The sequence below is a fragment of the Vicugna pacos genome, chromosome 23 (assembly GCF_048564905.1).
Source record: "Vicugna pacos chromosome 23, VicPac4, whole genome shotgun sequence".
NCBI classification, from domain to species: Eukaryota; Metazoa; Chordata; class Mammalia; order Artiodactyla; family Camelidae; genus Vicugna; species Vicugna pacos.
In genome coordinates this window covers 19,437,985-19,455,420 of record NC_133009.1, presented here as the reverse complement: position 1 = coordinate 19,455,420, position 17,436 = coordinate 19,437,985, and the positions used below count along the sequence as shown (strand labels likewise).

At 43.3% G+C, this 17,436-nt stretch overlaps 1 protein-coding gene across 1 annotated transcript in view; it reads right to left on the bottom strand.

Moving 5' to 3' along the window:
- KIF26B (kinesin family member 26B) overlaps positions 1 to 10,712 on the bottom strand; it is a 419,829-nt gene extending 409,117 nt beyond the window's left edge. Inside the window, exons 1-2 of the mRNA XM_072948623.1 lie at positions 9,758 to 10,712; positions 8,529 to 8,930 (exon numbers count right to left, since the gene is read on the bottom strand). Coding sequence (XP_072804724.1) covers positions 8,529 to 8,930; positions 9,758 to 9,820 — 465 coding nt within the window. The 5' untranslated portion in view covers positions 9,821 to 10,712. The remainder of the gene's footprint in view (positions 1 to 8,528; positions 8,931 to 9,757) is intronic.
- Between the last annotated feature and the right edge of the window lie 6,724 nt (positions 10,713 to 17,436).

The following is a 17,436-nucleotide window of genomic DNA, read 5'->3' as shown; positions in this document are numbered from 1 at the left end:
ACGCCTCGTCTTCCTCCTCTCCCTCCTGTCCCATTTCTCAGCTGCCACCCATCATGGGTTTTCTAGGTACAAGATCTGTCAGGTCCAAGTTCCACAGCTACTGCCTCAGGTCTGCATCATCCTTCACTAAGGCCGCTGAGCTCTGTGATCCCACTCTTCCAATCCATTTTCTCTCTCACCCTCAGAGAAATCTATCTTAAATGAGTATCTGATCACTCCCTTCCAGAAAGCCCTTCAGTGGTTGCCCATGGCCTACAGGATAATATTCAGATTCTTTAGCCTGCAAGGCCCTTCATGCTCTCCCTGCTACCTTCCCAGCCTGTCACTCACCCATGCACACACTGCACTATGGTGGCAATGCCCCACTGCAGTTCCCAAGGGTAGAGCACGCATAACCTCTTTGTGCCTTATGCTCACTATTCCTTCTGCCTGGAATATTAATGCTTTACCATGTTTATGTGCTGAACTCCTACTCGCTTTTCCAAAGCCAGCTCAAGCCTCACCTCTCTGTGCTTCCTGGTGGCCTGTACCAGCCCATGGTCCAGCATTTAATACACTGGACTCTCTTTGGCGCCTTGTCTGTCTCTAATACTAGACTGGGAGGGCAGGAATTTTTAGTCTTTTTCATAGGTTATAATGTGGCATAGTACTGTAGCTGGTACATGAGTGGGAACCAAAAATGCTTATGGCATATGAATATGACAACAAAAATAGTAACTAACATATTAGCAAATGGAACCTAACAACATAGTTCAAAAAATATATTGTGACCAAACAGGGTTTATTATGGGAATGCAAGGATGGTTCATTATTAGGAAATCAATGATAATAATTCACAATACTAATCTAAGGAGAAAAATCATATTATCATCTCCCTAAATACTGAAAAGACATGTGACAAACCCCTTCCTGATTAAAAACACTAGATAGGAATTGATGGATACTTCCTTAACTTTTAAAAAATATTATAGACCTCAGTCCAAAAGCTAACATCTTACTTAACGAGAAAAACTGTACACATGCCCACCATACGTTACCATTTAATATTGTATTGGAGGCATAAATCAATGTAACAAACAAGAAAAAACTAGTAGAGGAATAAAAATAGCAAAGGAAAAGAGTGAAGATATCTGTATTTGTAGAAGATAAATCCTTTTGACAATCCAAGAGTACCAATTTTAAAACTAATGAATACATTAAGAGAATTTAATAAGGTAATAGTATGTAAAAGTAATCTAATAGCCTCCTTATATATTAACAATTATTCATTAGAAGAGATAATGGAAGTGAAGAGCTCATTAATAATAGCAACAAAGATATAATACCTAAAAATAAATTTAACCAAAAATGTGCAAAGCCCATATGAGGAAAAAACCTTTAAAATTGCTGAAAAGGAGATCTGTTCAAATGGAAAGATGTCCCATGTTCTTGGGAGAGATTCAGCATCATAAAGATGCTAAGTATTCCCCAGGTTGATATATAAATTTAACATGGTCCCAATTTAAAAAAAATTTATGGACTTAGGCAAGTTGATTCTAAAGTTAATATGGCAAACGGTCCAAAAGAATAATCAGGAAACTACTAGAAAACAAAGGTACTATTTGGGAAAGAGAGGGCCAACCCTACCAAATACTAAAACATGCTACAAAGCTTCTATAATTAAAATAGTGTGGAATTGGTACATGAAAAGACAGGTAAGTGGGACATAACAGAAGGTCCAGAAATAAACCCAAGTACAACTGAAAATTTGGTCCATTATAATGGTTATTTCAAATCAATGGGAGAAAGATGGCTGTTTGTTGTTGCTGTTTATTTATTTCATTTTTCTCCCATTTTTAATTGAAATATAGTTGATTTACAATGTTATATTAGCTTCTGGTGTTCAACATAGTGATTCAGTTATAAATACAAATAAATACATACTCTTTTTCATATTCTTTTTCATTGCAGATTACTAGAAGCCACTGAGTATAGTTCCCTGTTCTATACAGTAGGACCTTGTCTTTATCTATTGTTTATAGTAGTTTGTATCTACTAATCCCAAACTCCCAATTTATCCCTCCCTCCCCTCTGTCCCCCTGGTAACCATGTTTGTTTTCTATGTCTATGAGTCTCTTTCTGTTTTGCAAATAACTTCATTAATGTCACTTTTTTAGATTCCATATGTGTTATCATATGATATTTGTCTTTCTCTGACTGACTTATTTCACTTAGTATGATAATCTCTAGGTCCATCCATGTTGCTGCCAGTGACATTATTTCATTCCTTGTTATGGCTGAGTAATATCCCATTGTATATATATGCCACATTTTCTTTATCCATTCATCTGTCAATGGACATTTAGGTTGCTTCCATGTCTTGGCTATTGTAAATAGCACTGCTATGAACATTGGGGTACATGTATCTTTTCAAATTAGAATTTTCTCTGGGTGTTTTAATAAAAGGTTTGGAGATGACTGGATAGACATTTAGAAAAGGATAAAACTGATCTATGCTTTTCATTATACACCAAAATAATCCCCCAATGGATCAGAGATCTAACTATTAAAAAGGAAACATTATAAATATTCAAAGAAAACATAGGAGAATTCCTTTAAAACCTGGAAAAGGTGAACAGACAACCTATCTAACCATAATTCAAAGTCCAGTTTTCTTCCGTGAGTTCTAGTGCACCCCCAAAGGCAATGGTAAACTGGATAGTGGGTACAAACTGATTTGCGATTTTGATAAATATTTCTTAAGAATAGATGTATTCCTAGTCCTTTTGCAGTTACACAAATGTCCTTTAAGATATTTCTGATTGGTGCATATAAGTATGAAAGATCATTGGGAGCCCATTCTAAACAGTGCTTCTTTGCCACAGTAAGACCACATAGAAGATTTTTTAAAAATAAAGGGAAAAAAAAAAAGGAAAGGAAAGAGTCTTATGATCAGTCTGTGAGTCAAGATAGTGGTAAAAAGGAAATTAGTTTTGCATTCCTGAAAAGAGACCGTGAACCCTCACAGACATCAGCCGATCTGCAGCGTCTGCCTGGACAGAACGGCAGAGCCTGGCAGCCGGGCTGACGTGGCCCTGAGGGTCCAGCAGCAGAGCTCTCCTCCAACCACAGGAGTCTCAACCCCATGAATATAAAGACAAGTAAGTTCCTTTTTTCCTCCAATACATTCCCACCAAGAAAATTACTCAGCTTAGGATCTTGACATATTTTTCCCTCCATATATTTTTCCCACTATGCCCCACCCTGAAAGTGAAGTTGCCAGGAAAAATAATCATAGCCTAATCCATCAAACAGGGGTCTCCCACTCAGGCAGTCATGCTGATAGTGTAATACCCTCAGTGGCTTGTGGGGGGAGCATTCTTCGATTTCTCTGTCCTTGCATCTTTATTCATGCTTCCTTTTGAGACCTGGACCACATCAATCACCTGGAATTCCAGGGTAAAGAAAAAAAAGCAAGTTCATCTTCATTTTCCTGGGAGATTTTATGCGTGTGTGTGTGTGTGTGTGTGTGTGTGTGTGTGTGTGTCTATGTGTCTTAGTACAGTGCCTAGCACATACTAAGGTCAATAATTGCTAGCCTTTTATAATCATCATTATTATCACCATCACTATTATTTTATTAGCTGATGAATGGTTCGATCTGTGATATAATGCCAAAGAGCAACTTAAGTTGCCTAAATTTTATTGCCTTAACTCTTCCAAATGCTGACAAATTAGCAGCCTCAGCCATTAAAAAAATCACATTTCTAACGCAATAATCCTATCTATCTGCAGTGAGTGTGGAAGAAATTACTACAGGCCAGGGATTCTTACAAAGTGAATTAAATCACTATAAAAACTGACCATGTTGGTTCACAATTAAAAGTCTGGTAGAATGAAATGCCATTATTCCACAGCTTGCTAAGCCTTAAAGAAGAGATTACTGCTCACATGTCTCTACTGGTAGAGTGTTTTTATAATCCCAAAAACGTTTCAGGAAGTTTTAATGATAAATGTTACAGGACTTTTTCATTACTGATATTATCTATAAGCTGATCCTTTATCTAAAATATTTCCAAAATGTCAAAGATTCAATTGAAGCTTTCTGAAAATAGCTGTGTATGCATAGAAGATTTCAGATAGAATTTTCTTATAATTAATAAGTACTTAAAATGCAATGTCTATTTATAAAGGCTTCTAGAGGACCTTTTAAATAGAGCTATTTTTTCATACCTCCATTTTGGAAGTGGGGAAAAAAACTATATATATATATATATATATATATATTCCCAAGTCTAGACTTTCTTGGGCCCAGTCTATTTAAAGTCTATGTTTGGTGTCTTTAAACCCCTCTGACAAATTCCTTTCTTTCATCTCTGTGATTCCTGCCACTCTTCTCAGTATGTCCAGCTAATCTTCCTGATATTTCTGGGGCATAAATGGACCCAGAATATGTGATCAGGGAAAATTCAGCTCGGAATGTAGTTCGGGACTGTTTTTTCTATAAAAGAAGATTTCTTTTCATTGATATGGAAATGAACAGATGTCTGATAACCTTCTGCCAACCTGGAACATTTCTGCTTACTCCAGGGAATTCCTTCGAGCTGATATTTCGTAGGGCTGAGACCGTCAATTCAAAAGTTCTGTCACAGATATCGGAATGATCTAGGATAGTCCAAAAATGGGAGATTCGTTCCTTGGCCTCTATTTCTGGCTTGGTGCCTTGACTGTGTATAAAACAGGAATGGTACTCTTGCCAATGGATATGAAATGTTTTTATATTTACGCACTGGAACACTACAATGGGTAAAAGGACTGATTTCACTTAAAATCCCAGCACTTTACAAATGCACACTCTTTTGTTTTATCTGACAATTTCCACTTACCAGACCTAGGAAAGAAATGATACAAAACCAAAAAAGTCCTTTTATACTGCCTGAGGTAATAAAAGTCAATCCAAATAGTTTACAATCTGCCATTAGGCACAAATCTTGACTCACTCAGGTGAGTTGCTATTTGAAAGGACGGATCCAGAACACCATTAAGAGTTAGGTGAGTTCACAATCGCCCCCACTCTACATTCCAGAGTCTGTCTTCTTCCTAAATCTGCCTCTACTCTCTCTTTCCAGAAACCTCGAACTCAACGCATGGACAACCAAACCCCATTATCTTCTGCCTCTCTGAGCTCCCCACTAAGTCTGTTATCTCCTTGCATTTCCTGCCTCAGTGAACACTATCCCACCCACCCAGCCATCTGAGCTAGAAACCTCCAAGTCATGTCGCCTTCTGTCATGAAGCCTCGGTGGACACATGACTAGTACTGAGAGTGCTCAGCATAGGGTGGGCACTCCTCAGGCCACCAGAGCCACTGTCCAACTCCTGGGACCAGCCTGACACTCTGCGTGGGCTCATCAGCACGCCACCTCCCCTCCTTAACCACCTGTCTCAGAGACCAAACTGGGGGCATTCAACAGGGCCAGCTACCTACTAATGGGCACAGTGTGAGAATTCATATGGCAATATTTTGGAGAAATATACTGACAAAATCAGAAACTGAAAGTGGATCATGTTTTGTACAAAAAACTCTAAATTCTGTAAAACATAAATCCAACAGAATCTTGTCTGATTAATATTTCTCAGCCTTCATATCTTTAGGGAATGGAAGCACTTTGCAAAACTTATCGCAAGTAATATTTATTTATGACATTCTAACAGTCTGACTTTTTTTCCTTAGTGTATCACTGGGAAAGTTAAAAATAGAGGAAAACTGATTTACTGAATGTCACAAAATAAATCAGTGGTGGAGAAAGAACCTAGATCAAATCCATCCTAAGTAACAAGGTTCCTGAATGTGCTATTCTGCCTTTGACTTTTAAGGGCCTATCTAGGAGAATTTTAATACTATTTCATAAAATGTAATACTCTATGTAAGAAAAGAGCCCTCAAATAACAGTTAAGCATCTTAAGTGAATTACAAAGATGATTTTTTTTGCCTATTATCTCTCCAAAACATGTCTTTATCTTCTAGACTCTAATTTTTCAGAGTGAACTACATGTTGAAGTCACAATGACATCTCTTGTTTTAATGAAACTTAACTCCTTCTGTGCCTGAGGGCTCCGGAGGTCCACAGTTTGCTCATAAATCTGGCTCTGGGAAGAAGAAAGGCCTTGTGTTAAAGTTACATGGGCCTCCATCCATGGTGCTTTAGAGAACACATTTGTTTGGTTAAAATGTTGCAAACTTTAAAGGTATAATGGAAATATTATCTAATCTAAGGGTACTAATGCTTTAAAAAAAAAGAAAAAACCCTAAAATTATTAGAGAGGTAGAGGATTTTTGGCCCCTACCTCATTAATAACAATGAAGTCATTCAAGTCACCCTTGTTTCTGGCTGAGTCGTGTGATCTCCCTGCACCAAATGTCACATTTCACTGCACTGCACCAAACGTCACATTTCACTGCACTACATCACATCTCAAACTCCAGGCAACTTCATGTGTGTACTTAAAGTGACCCAATGTGACTGTCCCCAAGACTGACAGCTCTTTTCTAGATGTGCCTGGATCACTGGAAAGTGGTGTAGAGCATTGAGGTTCCAGAGATCCAACAGTTTCTTTTGGAGCCATCACTCTGACAATGTCATCAGCTTCCCAGTATCACTTTTTTTCATCACGTAAATAAAATTAGCAATTATATCAAGCTGCCTCCTACAACACTGTGAATGAATTTTTCAGGCTGCTTCAACAAAGCCAAAAATCTACCTTGTCATATGATTCCAAAACACATGATGGATGCATTTAGGTTTTAACATTTGCTTCTTCTTCCTCTAGATGTCCTTCCCTCCCTCCATTTTTGTGAAAAGAATATATTTTCATTTACCTTTGCACACAAGGAGAATTTAACAACACAAAGAAGCTACTGTAAGAACAGGTACTCAAGAATGTCCTAGAATAACTTGGTAAGCTGCAATTTAGGATTGCCAAAAATCAGATGTTATATCTTTAAGAACCACGGTTATTCAAAATTTATCAGATGGTCCAGTCTGATTATACAGTCTTACAGCACCCCATGCTCTTCCTTTGTAGTGCTCACCACAAATGGAGATAAATTACGAACTGTGCATTTTGTGGTTAATGTCTATGTCCTCTGTTAGAATATAAGCTCCATGTGGACAAGGGCCTGTTATTCATTCCTGTGCCTAACACACTGCCTTGAAGGCAGCAGAAAATCAAAGAATACTGATAAATGATCGAAAGAGTAAATAAATCTGTGAGTGAAGTATTTATTAAATCGGAGGATATAGCGTGCAAGAGTGAAATAGCTTTTAGAGTCCCTGAGATTTATTCTTGGGGTGTCCTGACAGATTTATTATCCAACTACAAAAATGGCATACTGACAACAATCCACAAGTTAATTATTCTTGAGATAAATTCAGGATTCATAAAACCAATTCTCTTGGTGGTAGTTTCCCACATTTAAAATTTTACAACTTCTGTGGGTATTTGTTTAATATAACCCTTGCATGTGAAAACATCAGTGTGTGTGTATTTGGGTAAGCAGAAATGGCAAGCAGACGGAGTTATTCTTAAACTCCTGGACTCAAAATCACATGTCATTTCAAAAGTCATAGAAATATAAATCAGCAAATGTCATTGAACAAACAGTGTCAGAATTCTTCACAGCAATTCACGCTGTTTTCTTGATATTTCTCTCTAACCACTGATTAAAACTCTTTGAAGTGAAAGAGTAAATATTACCATTTGATAGCACTTAGCCCAACAGTGCAAATACAACTGCATTGTGTTACACTCTGGGGGGCTCTGGACACACACAACGCCGTCAGGGTTGCTATGGAGGAGGAACCAACGTGCTCCGTGCTGGAGCCGGCCAGGAGGTAGGCCCGCTCCGAGGAGATATTCACCCCTTAATCCTCCTCAGATAGACACACAGGGTGGGGGAAATGCTGACTTTGAATATGCGTTTCTGGCTTGCTAGTCCTGGGAAGGAAGGACCACAAATAGGCAATGGGAAAACCCAATCCGTAAACATCAGCCTGCTTTTACTACTCCCACCGACATTTTTGTAACGGATCACGGATGGGGATGGGGAGAAAATTCCATCGAGCCGCCCCAGCGGGAGGGCGGGGTGGGGTGGGGTAGAGGCCGAAAGAATCCCAGTAGCTGGTGTCAGCGTGTCCCCAGCCTGCCACGCGGCAAAGGTCTGTGGTCCCACGGAAGGAGAGTCTGGTGGGGCGGAGGAGGAGGCAACACCGCGCGGGTCCAGCAGGACAGCCGGCGGGTTCAGGGGGCACAGAAAGGGCACTCAAAGGAGTGGAGGATGGCAGAACGAATAACCTGTGGCCGTCCCAGTGAACCGCGAGGCCTGGAACCATGGACGCACTATCCAAGGCCCAGGGACGGCCTGGCGGAGGAAGGGCGCGGGGTCGCCCCCAGGGCCCGGGGCTAACCCGGCCGGGCCGCGCCCCCTGCCGAGCGGAGCTGCTCGCGGCGCCACGGGTTCCCCAACCCCCAGCCGCGGCGGCGCTCACCTTGCCCGGGAAGGGCCCCGGGAGGAGCAGCTTCAGAGCCTGCCTCTTCAGCTCCACCAGGCGGGCGTTGCAATTCTCGCACCAGACGCCGCGGTCCGAGCCGGGGGAGGAGCCGCCGCCGCTGCCCGAGCCCGGGGAGCCCGTGCCGAAGCCTGGCGAACCGCCCAGGGAGCCCGGCGAGCTGGTGCCAATGCCCGGGGAGGCGGGGCCCGGGGAGCCCGTGAAGGAGCTCGGCGACGAGGTGCCCGAGCCTGGGGACGGGGTCCCCGACGAGCCGAGGGCCGATCCCGCGCCCTCAGGGGTGGGCCGGTTTCCGGCGCGCGACTCCTCGTACGCTTTCCGATACCAGCTCTCCGGGGAGAAGGGTGCCGCGGGCTTGGTGGGCGAGCAGACTTCATTCACCTGCGAGAGAGACACGCGAGTGTTAAGGGAACGCAGGGCGGCCGGCACCGGCGCCCCGGTCCGGCTGCCCGGAGATGTGCGTACCACCGAGGGCCCGGCCGAGCGCCAAGGGGCGCACGTTCGGGACTGCGCCAAGCCCTGTGGCCAAATCTGCCTCCATCAGTCTAGTTAATTGTCTTTAAGTGAATCCCCGCCTCCCGGGTGCCCACTGCGCGGGTTCCCAGGCGCTGGCGAACTCCTCTGGTCAAGAGGAGAGGGACTCACTCGCTCAGGGGTTTCCAATGGTTTCTTCAGGGGAGCCCACAGATTCAGCTCCCCCGCGCTATTGAACCCGGCACCCATCCCAGCAGGAGCCCAGATTTAAGATCCTGGAAAACGCTATCGCAGGGTTGGGGGCGGGGGCTGCGATTTCTGGATTTTTATTCATTCAGGGTACAGCCCTCCGGATCCTGAAGGTAACTCCTTTCATTTACCTTCTCCCGGCTCCAGGAAAACGATCCTTAAGAACGGCAGAGAATTCATGGAAAACCCACCCATTCGGCTTAACTCTGCTTGGAAGTGCAGGAATGCTTCAGAAGTTAGAGTGCGGGGAAGGGAAGGAACGAGAGGGCTGCAAAAAAATTCTGAGGGCAAGGCGAGTGTGCGAGCGTCCCCGCGGGCAGACCCGCCTCCGCGCGCGCTCGCCAGGCTGGCCCCGTGGAGGCGCCTCTGCAGCCTGAGGAGAGCTCGGGGCTGCCCTGCCCTGGCTGCACGTTACCCAGAAAGGGGGACCCCGGCCCAGGATGATTCTCGTAACGCGTCTCCGCATTGTACCCGTCACAACTTACCCCGTATTTCTTGCCCCTGGTGGAGACCGCAAGCCTCTCTTTATTCCCAGCTACAGAATTCATGGTGGCTTTTCCAGAGGAGAGTGTATAAAATGTTCCACCAACGCTACATCCAAAAGGTCTTCCAACCCAGAAGGGTGCCCAGTTGTAGGGGGCTGTCTCTTGGCCCTCAAGTCAAGGTTTCTTAATGGGGGTGGGGGGTAATAAAAGAGATGGACCCCAGAAGTAATAGCGCTAATTTGCAGAAAGGGTTGGAGTGCCTGGTTTAGTCTTCTCTTCAAATAATGCTTTTCCTTCTCTTCTGCCTCCTCCAGTCACACGTTCTCTTTTCACGGTCACATCCAGATAATTGGCATTTTCCTCAGCCTAGTGAGTCCGTTTTCCTCCACGACGGAAAAGAAGAGTACAATCGGGGCACACGGCAGCTGCAGAGGAGGTGGGCGAGCCCCCGCCTCGCCCTCGCCGGCGAGCCGGCTGTGGGAACTTGTCTCCTTCGCGGAGCTTGGTAACTGAGTTCAAAGAAATTCTCCCAAAATATAAAGATCCAGATCGGGGAGGAGCCTCCGCGTGTCGAGGAGCCAATATCCGCCGGCCCGCTTTGCCTGACAGTTGCGCGAGGGCAGAGAGGGGCGGCGGTGTGGTCCGGCTGCCGTCCGCGGTCAGGGCGCGCGTGTGCGCCGGGGCGCAGCGCGGAGCCTCGGGAACTGCGGCCCCGCCGGGGAGCCCGCCGCCTGGCTGCCGCCGCCGCGCCGGCCGGGATCCATTTTATGTTGAGGCGCTCCTGCCTGACAGTGCGAGGCCGAGGGCCGGGGGAAGAGGTCGTAAATCTCGCTGGTTGCGGGGAAGTTACTGGTGAGTGGCCGGGGTCCAAGGCTCTAATGAAACAGCACTGCACGAGCCTGGAGCTGGGGGCAGTGCCGAGCGAGCACGGCGGGACAGAAATGCGTCCGAGCCTCCCCGCCCCCAAGTTCTTTCTCTTCCTGGCAAGGCTTGCAGTACTGCCTTTGAAACGCCGTGTAAGAGGGATTGAGTCACAAACAAGTCCACAAATATGCCGGGTCCTCCCCCCGCCCTTTGTTCTCCTAGACCTGCCCTGCAAACCTTTTCTGGAATTGCCCTACCAAGCGCGGCCAGCCGGGGGGCCACCCTCCCAAGCGCAGCGGGAGAACAGGGCCTTCGCCCGTCGCGAGCCCCCGCCCCTGTGTGCGCTGTGCCTAGCCGCCCAGGGCTAGGACGCGCGAACCTCGGGAGCAAACGGGCCGCCGCTGGGCGGGGAAACTGAGGGACTGGTCGCGCTGTACACGCTCAGCGCGGACGGCGCGGACCTGGCAGGGGGTGTGTGTAAGCTGGCCTTGGCCTCACCTTGGCCAGGGGTCCCCTCGCCAACCCCTTTCCTGCTCTTACAGCGCGCGGGGCCCACTGAATCCCTGGAGTACCGGGTAATCGCCCTCTCTGGTCCCCCTCCGCCCCCGGCGCAGTGCCTGGAGCGCAGGAAGCCGGCTCCACACGTAGTTGCTCCCGGGTGTCATTTTTCATCTCCCGGGAGGACATTTCTTCTGGTGAGCCGGCAGGTCTGTTTTGTTGTGACCTTTAATTAACACCCCGCGAGAAGCCTCTTGAAGGACCGGCCCCGTGCGGGGATCACGTGAGGTGTAATGGCATCTCCGCGCCCGAGAGAGACAGGCCTGAGGGTAGGTGAGGGCGCAGAGGACGCTTGGGGCTTTCCAGCCTCTAGCTTCCCTCTGAGATATGGAGGGAGCAAGAAGACAAGATCCTGGGGTGCTGGAACCCTGGGGCGACGCTCCCCACACCCTGCCTTCCTTAGAGAAAATTCCTTCTGTGTCTCCCTCGCGCTGCCGTCTTTCTACCGTCCCCCCTCCCCTTCCCGCCGCAGCCCTTGCGTGGGAATATTTCACAGCCACCAAAGCGAGGTAAGAAGGTCAGAATGTAGATGTCGAAAACAGTGTGGAAGTTACCATTATGTTCCTACTTCCCATTTTAAAGTGATCATATCAAGAGAAGACCTTAAGGGAAAGGTACACCTCCGGTCAGCACCCGCCAGCTTCCATCCACATCTGTAGTCCGCGGAGGTGCGGCGGAAAATAACATAGCCATTAGCTACACGCTGCTTATCGGTCGAAAAGCAGCATGTGGCCAGGTAAAATGGGCGAGCGGGTGAAGCCGCGGGTTGGGAAGGTGAAGTGTCAAAGGAGAGTACTGGGGAGCTGCGAGATTCACCTTGGAGACAGAGGGGACCTGAGGTGGTCTGATTTGCATCCCAAAGTAGCTGGGGCTCCAAAGCGCGTTTGGTGAGCTCGGAGCGCCCTCTGTTGATCAAAGTTTACAACCGGAGGCCCAGCAAGAGAGTTTGATTTGAGACTTAAAAATACAGGTAAAATTTGCATACCATGAAATGAACAGATTTTAAGTGTACAATTCTATGAATTTTGATAAATACACACTCCCAGGCAAGACACCACCTCAATCAACGTATAAATTTCCATCACTCCAGAAAGTTCTTTCCTGCCTTTTCCCACCTCTTATACACAAGGACAGTTCTGATTTCTATCACCATGGATTAGTTTTGCCTGATCCTGAACTTTTTATTGATAAAACGCATGCAGTATGTATTCTTTTGTGTTTGACTTTTTTCGCTTAACAAAGTTTTGAAGCTTCATGTTGTTGCTATAGTACCTGTTTTCTGTGTGTGCTGTTTTTCTTTCCTGTCTCTCCTATCTTCTTTTTGTTAATTGAACTTTTTTTAGTATTCCACTTTCATCCCTCTGTTGGTCTTTTAGCTCTAATGGTTATAATATGCATCTTTAACTTATCGTGGGCTACTTAGAGTTAACTTTGTGCCACTTTACTTAAAATATAAGAACTTGCAGCAGCGTAATTCCATTTTACCTCCCTCCTTTGTGCTACTATTTTGATCTGTTTTATATCTACATACATTATAAAACCTACAATATAATCTTATCAGTTTTACTTCAAACAATTTGTTTTCTTTTAATGAAACTGAAACATTTAAAATTTTTTTTAACTGGGACAATTTCTGGCTGTACACCAGAAACTGACAAATTGTAACTGACAGTGCTTCAATTTAAAAACTAAATAATAAAGTTTTAAAAATAAATACGTGGTTTTTACATTTACCCAATTTTACCATTTTGGGGACTTTTTTTTCCTATAGACCCAACTTTCCAACTTGGTCATTTCCCTTCAGACTGAAAAACTTCCTTTAGCATTTCTTGTACTGAGGGTCTCCTGGCAACACATTCTCTCAGCTTCTGCTTATCTGAAAATGTCTTTGTTTCACTTTTGTGTTGAAGAATAGTTTAACTGGGTGTAGAATTCTTGGTTGACAGTTAGTTTTCTTTCAGCCCTTTGAAGATGTCATTCATTATCTTCAGGCCTTACTTGTTTCTGGTTAGAGGCCAGCATGAATTCTTATGAGAATTCCCCTGTATGTAATGTATCCTTTTTCCCTGGATGCTTTAAAGATTTTCTCTTTACCAATGGTTTTCAGCAGTTTGGCTATGATTCTCCTGGATATGGTTCTCTCTGTATTTATCCTGCTTAGGGTTTGCTGAATTTCTAGCACCTGTAACTTGATCTGTAAGTTTTTCACCAAGTTTGGAGAAATTTCATCCACTGTTTATTCAGTATTTTTTCTGCCCGATTCTCTCTTTCCCTTCCCTCTGGGACTCCAATTATATGTATATTATTACACTAATTGAAATGTCTCATAAGTTACTGAGGCCCTGCTAATTATTTCAATCTTTACCTCTTTTATTCTACAGATTGGATAATTTCTATTGATCCTTTATTAAGTTCACTGACCCTTACTTCTGCTATCTCCAATCTCTGTCAAACCTGTCCAGTGAATTCTTCATTTCAGATACTGTGTGTGTATGTGTGATAGAATCCTATTTTCTCCATTTCTCTGCTGCTTTTTCTTTTAAATCTGAACATAGTTGTAATGGAAGCTTTAGATTTCTTGTCTGCTAATTCCAATGTATGGCTCATTTGGGGGGGTCACTTTCTATTAACTGATTTTTCTCTTGACTCTGAATCACATCTTTCTGTTTCTTTTCAGATCCAGTCAGTTTAAACCATATGCTGAATAGTGTGGATGTTACCTCAATAGGGACACTAGATTCTATTCTCTCCCTTTGAAGAGTATTGGTTTTGTTCTAGCAGGCAGTTAAGTTAGTGATGGGTCACCTCAAACTTGCAGAGGCTTGGTTTTATGCTTTGTTAGAACAGCTCTATTTAGGTTTTGCCCTTAGATGTAAGAAAAATCCCTTAGTCTTGGGACTTACTCTTTACCCCTAAAATAAGGCCTTTCTGAGGTTTCAGTGAAAAGTCTGAAGTGTTTGCCAAGCCCACCTAACTTGAGACTTAAACTCCAAGTTATGCTCCCCTTCAGTGATAGCAGCTGAAATCTCTAATCAACTCTTTCAACTTCTAGATGCTCTTACCCTTGGACTTCTTGTAGTTCTTCCATATATGCAATATCCAAAAATACCAGCCAAGGATTTGAGAGAAATTTAACGTGGATTTTAGGGCTGCCTCACTTTGGCTCTCTCCTTCCCAGGATCTTTTTTCTCCCTTTCCAGTTACAGCCCTGAACTCCACCATGTAATGCCTCAAACCAATAAGACTGGCTTTCACCCCGAGTTATAGCCACCGTGCCCAGCAGACTAGGAAAAAACAAAACAAAACAAAACAAAACCATGTAACCCTACTTTCAAGGATGGAATCCGTGAATTCCCTCCAGTCTCTGCCTGCTCTTGGCCACTGTCCAGTGCCTTCAAATCGGTGTTTTGATGTTGTTGCAGTTATCCAGCTTGGAATTGTTGTCTTTTGGAAATTCACTTGTATTTAAAGCACTCCCTAATTTCAGCTTAATGGTGGCTTTTTCTAACCAACCTTAGGTTTTTATAATTCTTGTACTTTTATTCTGTGAGTTAGCAGCCTAAAGAGTTAATATTTAAAGAAACTAACTATAATTTTATTTTCTATCTAACTGAAATTTGCTAATGATGCAACCCAACCCCTCACTGATAAACAGATAGATAGAAATCTCTGTATCTGTATCCATACAGGCATGTGGCAGTTCAGTTCCAGACCACTTCGATAAAGCAAATATCACAATAAAGTGACTCACATGAATGTTTTGGTTTCTCAGTACACGTAAAAGTTAGGTTTACACTATACTGTAGTCTATGAAGTGTGCAACAGCATTATGTCTTTTTAAAAGTACCTTAATTTAAAAAATACTTTATTGCTAAAAAATGCATCATCTGACAACGCAGGGTTACAGACCAATTTGTAAAAAATGTGAAGCCCGTTAAAATAAGCTGTACTTGTATATTTCTCACATCTTCATATGTGAGGATGTTGACAGCATTCCTTCAAGATTTAGGCTAAAAATCACTCATTTTATGAATGAAAAAAATTACATACTGGCTTCCAAAATCCCAGAGCATTTATAAATAGCAATTTACTTATTCCTTTGATACCCCTGGGTGAAAAATAATATCTCCCTACTATGTGCATAAGTACAAAGTGCAAAAACAAAATAGTTAAGGTCCATTACCTGGCTAAGAATAAAATTCTTATTCCATATTCCTTATTGCTTATTTACTAAACAGATGTAATTTCTTTGGGAATGTTTAATACGACTTTTATATTTTCAGAAAATGCAATTTAGTCCTCTCATTATTTATACCTCAGGGATGAGTGGCTCATAAGTTTTATAGCTAAAATATATTAAGTCACTGTGTTTTTGAAAGTCTAAAACTATAAGTCAGAAATAAAAAAACAAAATCAGGCTGGCAGCTTCTAATTGCTAAGCAGAGAGAAGACTATAATGATTCCACTCTTCTTTAGTATTTTTCTTTGACGAATTTCCATATCGGTTCAGGTACCAACATGCCAACGGAGCCAGTGGAGTGCATGTGCCAGAGGCGCCTGGGTTTCTCCTTGAAAAAGATTCAACGCCGCTCACACTGGCCATGTGGTATCTTGATGAATATGCAAACAATATTTGCATATGACCGACTGGTGTTCTGGGGACCATATGATCATGTGTGGGCTGCCAGATAGTTATCAGCAAGCTGATAGCTTTAATTTGTGCACTTGGCCACTACTGTAGTGTAAGAGAAGGGCTGTTATCCTGCAAGCGAAGGAAGGCTTTCCACTCTTGGATGATCATTTCAATCACTCATCATTTTATGCTCACAAATTCCTTTCATGCTAAATTCCAAGTTTCATTCCAGTCCAAAGTTCAGATAGTTCACAAGGTAAAGGTATAGAAAGAGAAAGGGTGTGAACCAAATTTGTGTGGCTAGAGTTACATTTTTGTTTGTTTTTTGCTTTGTGATTAAGGGGGAAAAGATCAATTATTAAAAACAAAGAGGAAAATCAGATTAGTGCTCAGCCCACTGACACTGGGTACCAGATGTGAGGACCATGAACTGTGCCATCACAAATAAACATTTGAATAAAAGTCTTGGGAATATAATCCACCAGGTTATAAACATCAACTCTTTAGTCAATTTTTACTAACTGATTTTCATGTTGTTAAAAAAGTCTAAATATATAATGGCATTTAACATGACAAAAAAATGTTATCATAAAGGAATACTTTTATGGAAACAATGGAAAGATGTTGATGATATATTAGCATTAAGTATTAAAAGATTTTAAGTATGTCCAGTATGATATTTCAATGAAACCAAAAGAAAATTACATATGCAATAGAAAAAAAAGACTAAAATCTAATATCAAAATATTAAAACCATAACAGCTCTCTGGGAGTTTCCAAGTCTATGTTTTCTGAGACAAATTTAACATTATTATTACTAAGGAAAAGGTTACTAAAATAAAAAAGGAAGTTGAAGCAAGTTCCAATTTTTAGAAAGTGGGTCACAAGGACCTAGAGGATGAAGGATGTGGGTGCCCCACAAACATCCACAGCCACGAGTGTCCCACACACACACACATGCACGCACATGCACACACACACATGCACCTGCGTGCTTAGTCAAAGCCAAGATACAAAAACAAACAAAAAACACCATAGCTGAAGAGGGAGATGGGTAGATAATATTGCTGATTAAAAATAAATATTTTACAACAAAATAGCAGTTCAAAGCACTTTACCAAAAAAAGAAAAAACTACTCATACGTCATTTATCTTTACAACTTACTAAATTTGGAGTTAGGAATATAAGAAAGGAACTTCAGAGCCCTTTAGAGGTGAGGTGACGTGCCCAAAGACACGGCACAGCCAAGGAGAATGCCAGCGAAGAAACACAAACCCTTCTTTGGTCCCCAACCAGGAGCCACACTCGGTCTCAGGATCAGAGGTGCAGCACATGTTGGTGACGGGTGAGACATAAAAAGGCCATGAAAGTCCAGGACATAAAGTAAAACAAAACCGCTACATACCTAGTTGATGACTGCTCTGGTGAACTTAGAAGAGAACCAGAGCAGAACGTCATGACGTCTGGGGCGCACGCAAACATTATCGCTTAAAATTTCTAAAACAATACTCAGTTTAGAGGCAGGTCAGGTAAGCAGGTCAGCAAGACAAAGGAAACGAAGAGACGGGGAGGTCAAAGGTAGGATACTCTCACTGGAGGGGTCAGCGAGGGACCCTGGGGAAA